The following is a 4,182-nucleotide window of genomic DNA, read 5'->3' as shown; positions in this document are numbered from 1 at the left end:
CTTTTCCGTTCTTTCTTTTGGGACATTCACTTATTAAATGATTTGGATCACCACATCCAAAAAATTTTCTTACTAAATTCTTCTTGGAATCAAAAGATGTCTTCTTTGAGTCCATTGGGGTTCAGACATGATTCCCGTGTCTTCGGTAGAACTTCTTGAAATATCGAACAATAAATGCAAGTTGTTCATCATCATTTAGGATAGCATCTTCATCCTCTTTGCATTCACCTTCTTCACTTGCTTTGGCTTATAAGGCAATTGACTTATTATTTTCTTTCTTGACTTTGTCCGCTTCTTCACCCTTGTCTAGGATGACCTCATAGACTTTGAGATTTCCAATGAGTTCATCAAGAGACAATTTTTCCAAGTCCTTTAACTCATCTATTGACGTCACTTTAGGTCTCCATTTGGAGAGTAACGCTCTTAAGAATTTACGAACATATTGCTTGTTCGTGTAAATAGTACCTAAAGCTTTCAAACTTGAACAAATATTGTTAAATCTAGAATAAGCAATATCAATTTTCTCATCATCCGATATAACAAATTGTTCATATTGAGCTACTAGTAGTTCAATTTTATTTTCAATGACTTGCGTATTTCCTTGATGAGTAACTATTAAACTATCCCATATATCCTTTGTATTCTTAAGCATAAAGACTCTTTCATATTCTTTTCTAGGCAAAGCGTTAAATATGACTAGTTTAGCTTGGTAGTTTTTCCCCACATCCGTTTTATGTTCTCTGGACCAATTTTCCTCGGGCACAATTATTCTAGTTTTCCTATCCTTACTTAGTGTGAATGGGACATAATCGCCTTTAGTAATAATGTTCTAAACATCTATATCTTTAGCACGGACATATGTTTCAAATCTTTGTTTCCAATAGCAAAATCCTTCACTCTCAAGTAGTGGAGGTCTTTGCATAGAGGAACCTTCACTATAGCTCAAGTTCTCAAATTTTTGTTCCATGATCTTTAACTCAAAAGTTTGCAAAAATTAATTATCTCAAAAATAGTAATTTTAGCAAAACGTTTAGAGCAACCGCTCTAGTACCAATGTAAGTAACTAGAGAGGGGTGAATAGTTACTTAGTGCAATTTTATAACTTTTTTCGATTTAAAACTTGAAATTACTATAATGTGATTTGAATAGTTTGTTCACAAGTATAATAAATAAGAAGATAAGGGATAAGAGAACAAACACGGAGATTTATAGTGGTTCGGGAAGATGTTAACTAATCTTCTTTAATCCACTCCTCAATTCTAACGAATTGAGAGTTAGTTTCACTATGATGCTCCAAACTCAGTGGAGTGTCCGAATACAACACTAGCTCCTTGATAAGCCGCAACCTATGAACCCTTACGTCCCGTTGAAGAATTCATGATCACCAAATGCTCTTACCACAAGATCCTAATGCTACCACTAAGTGAAACCTCACTTATCTTCTAGATCCCTTTAAGAAGATAATTTACAAGTAAACTCACAACTAAGTTTACAATCACTCTTGCTTGAATCACTCTAAATTGATTACAAAAATATTTGAATGATATCAGTAAATATATGGAAATGTAAGTGCAAGAGGTGAGTTTTCAAATGCTCCAAGGTTTGGCTTCTATACTTGTACTCCAGACCGTAGAGTTAGACTCAAAAAGACCTTAAATCCCCCTGATGTGTTGATCAAGTATAGACCGAACCCCATGGATTATTTTATGCTTGATAAGTAAGCATGTAACAATTAAGCACAAAGTCATGTTAGTTTCCAAGCACATAGTAGTTAAGTTCATTTAGCAACTAATCATGGAAATCTCTAAGCAAGAAGTAATTAATCATGTTAATGTCTAAGCACGTACAAACTAATCTCTAAACACATAGATGTAAAAGTGCACAATAATGTACAACTTATGTTTAGGTATGATATTGCTCAAGATATACCTATCTATCTTCGCAATATCTTTCTCGATTTATTTGGTTTTGATGGGTTTATGAGCATTAAGTGAAGATATTATGGTTATATGTTGGTTCAAGGCCAAAGAGTCTCGTTTGGTGTTAAATTGACCAAGCTTTGAGCCAAGAAGTGAAGATAAGTGAAAATGGCCATTTCTGACAATATGAGGCGCATAAAAGGTCTACATGTGGCGCATATGTAGTGCAAAATTGAAGCATACAAAGACAGAGGGAAAAATGCAGCACATATCATCATAAAATGTGGTGCATACACTTTTCAACCCAAATATGCGGCGCATATTTATGTTATATGTGGCACATATGCCGCATGTGCCGCATTTGTAGCCCAAAATTCAGCTCGTCTATAAATATAATTTTAGGGGTTTTTATTCAAGGGAGCTGCACCTTAGGGCCTGATTCGAGCCCTAAATGGGTTCCAATCATGATTTCATCAAGATGAAGGCTAATTTCAAGCTCCTAAATCCAAATCCATGAATATTAGTGATAGATTCACATCACCATTCTCCATTTCCTTGTTTCTTCTCCATTTTGGCAGTTACTTTTCTCCATTTCATTGTCATGTTTGCTACACTAGTTTTAATTAGTTTTAATCTTTCTTATCTTGTAATGTTAGCTTAGATTACTTGTGTTCATTTGATTTGTGAAATTGAAGCTTGGATTTTGCCCTAATTTATGAAATTGATGTTTGAAATGGGTCAATATTTTTGAGTTTGATTGAAAGACCCATTTCTATGCTTGTTTTAAGCTCTGTTTTGATTACAAGAGTTGTAAATCTATTTATGTGAGTAAATTTCGGATATAATTTATGCTTAAACACTTAGATGATATAGACAATTAGGAATTGGGTTTCAAGTGAATGTATTTTTATCTTAATTGGTTTTCAAAATGGCTTTTAGTCAACATAGTGATGTTAACCTTTTCAACTGATTGTTTTGGTTAAAAATTTTATGTGAATTTAATTCAAGGTCAAATCTCAATGATTTTACTCAACATAGTTTTAAATCATTTGAAGTGAGTCTACGTGAGTTAATGAACTTTGATTGATTGAAAGTTTCATGAAGATTGTGAGATTGGGATAAGGCTTTATGTTTAAAACATCGCTATATGACAAATGAATGTGATAATCCATGTCAAAGAGTGAATCAATTAAGTGAACACGTTTATCTCTTATTTGTTAATCTCTTAGGTTAATATTAGTCTAATCACAACTTTCTTAAAACCCCCAATCAACTTAGGATAATTATTAGTGTTTTCAGAATCTCAATAAAATTGCTCTCCATAGAACGAACTTGAACTTGCTATTAGCTTTACTATACGATTAAGACTAGTTGCATATTTATGTAATAATTGTTTAGTAGTATTTTCTTGTTTAAATTTAAAGGTAATGTATAAATCACACACATCAAGGTAGAAGCTTCTCCTAATTGAGACTTGATGTCCTTTCTTAAGATGTCCAAATAGATTTTAAGATTTTGAAAGTCATCAAACACTTGTGTGTTTATTTGATGATTAGTTTAAAGACATGTGGCTTATTAATGGAGATAATCGTGTTCAAGTATGGAATTGATTGAACCTTGTTAATTATCGTTTGAAAACTCATCTAATGTGAATTAGATGGAGTTTCAACCATTAATATTGTCAAACTGGCTTAGATAAATTCGTTTTAAAATCACAGCTTTACTTGCCACGACTACGTTCCATATGCGGCTTACCCATTGTAGTGACCCGAACTTTTCCAAGTTTATATATATATTAAATGAAATTGTTATTTACATGATTAAGTGTTTCCAACATGTTAAGCAATCAAACTTGTTAAGACTTGATTAATTGAAATAGGTTTCATATAGACAATTGACCACCCAAGTTGACCGGTGATTCATGAACATTAAAACTTGTAAAAACTATACGATGACATATATATGGTTATATATATAGTTAACATGATTTTATTATAAGTATGTATCTCATTAGGTATTTTAACAATGAGTTATATACATAAAAATAAGACTATTAATTTAAGAAACTCGAAAACGATATATATAACGATTATCGTTATAACAACGTCTTACTAGGTACATATGAATCATATTAAGATATTGATACACTTGGTTAATTATGTTAAATGATAAGTAAATATATTATTAAGTGTATTAACAATGAAATACATATGTAAAAATAAGACTACTAACTTAATGATTTCGAAACGAGACATATATGTAA

The 4,182-nt window shown here is 31.9% G+C and overlaps 1 protein-coding gene across 1 annotated transcript; it reads right to left on the bottom strand.

Annotated features, from left to right (window-relative positions):
- Nucleotides 1-247: 247 nt before the first annotated feature.
- Nucleotides 248-967, bottom strand: LOC139848720 (uncharacterized). Its single transcript, XM_071838425.1, has 2 exons — nucleotides 898-967; nucleotides 248-813 (listed from the first exon to the last, which is right to left on the bottom strand). The coding sequence occupies exons 1-2, from the start codon at nucleotides 965-967 to the stop codon at nucleotides 248-250; spliced, it is 636 nt and encodes a 211-aa protein (XP_071694526.1).
- Nucleotides 968-4,182: the final 3,215 nt, after the last annotated feature.

Source organism: Rutidosis leptorrhynchoides, chromosome 5, assembly GCF_046630445.1.
Source record: "Rutidosis leptorrhynchoides isolate AG116_Rl617_1_P2 chromosome 5, CSIRO_AGI_Rlap_v1, whole genome shotgun sequence".
NCBI lineage: Eukaryota > Viridiplantae > Streptophyta > Magnoliopsida > Asterales > Asteraceae > Rutidosis > Rutidosis leptorrhynchoides.
The sequence above is the reverse complement of the archived record's forward strand: the minus strand, read 5'-3'. Positions and strand labels throughout refer to the sequence as shown.

Coding starts and splice junctions, on each gene's coding strand:
- LOC139848720 (XM_071838425.1), bottom strand. CDS start 967: ATGGAACAAAAATTTGAGAACTTGAGCTATAGTGAAGGTTCCTCTATG. Junction 814..897: donor AAGACCTCCACTACTTGAGA/GTGAAGGATTTT, acceptor TTATTACTAAAG/GCGATTATGTCCCATTCACA.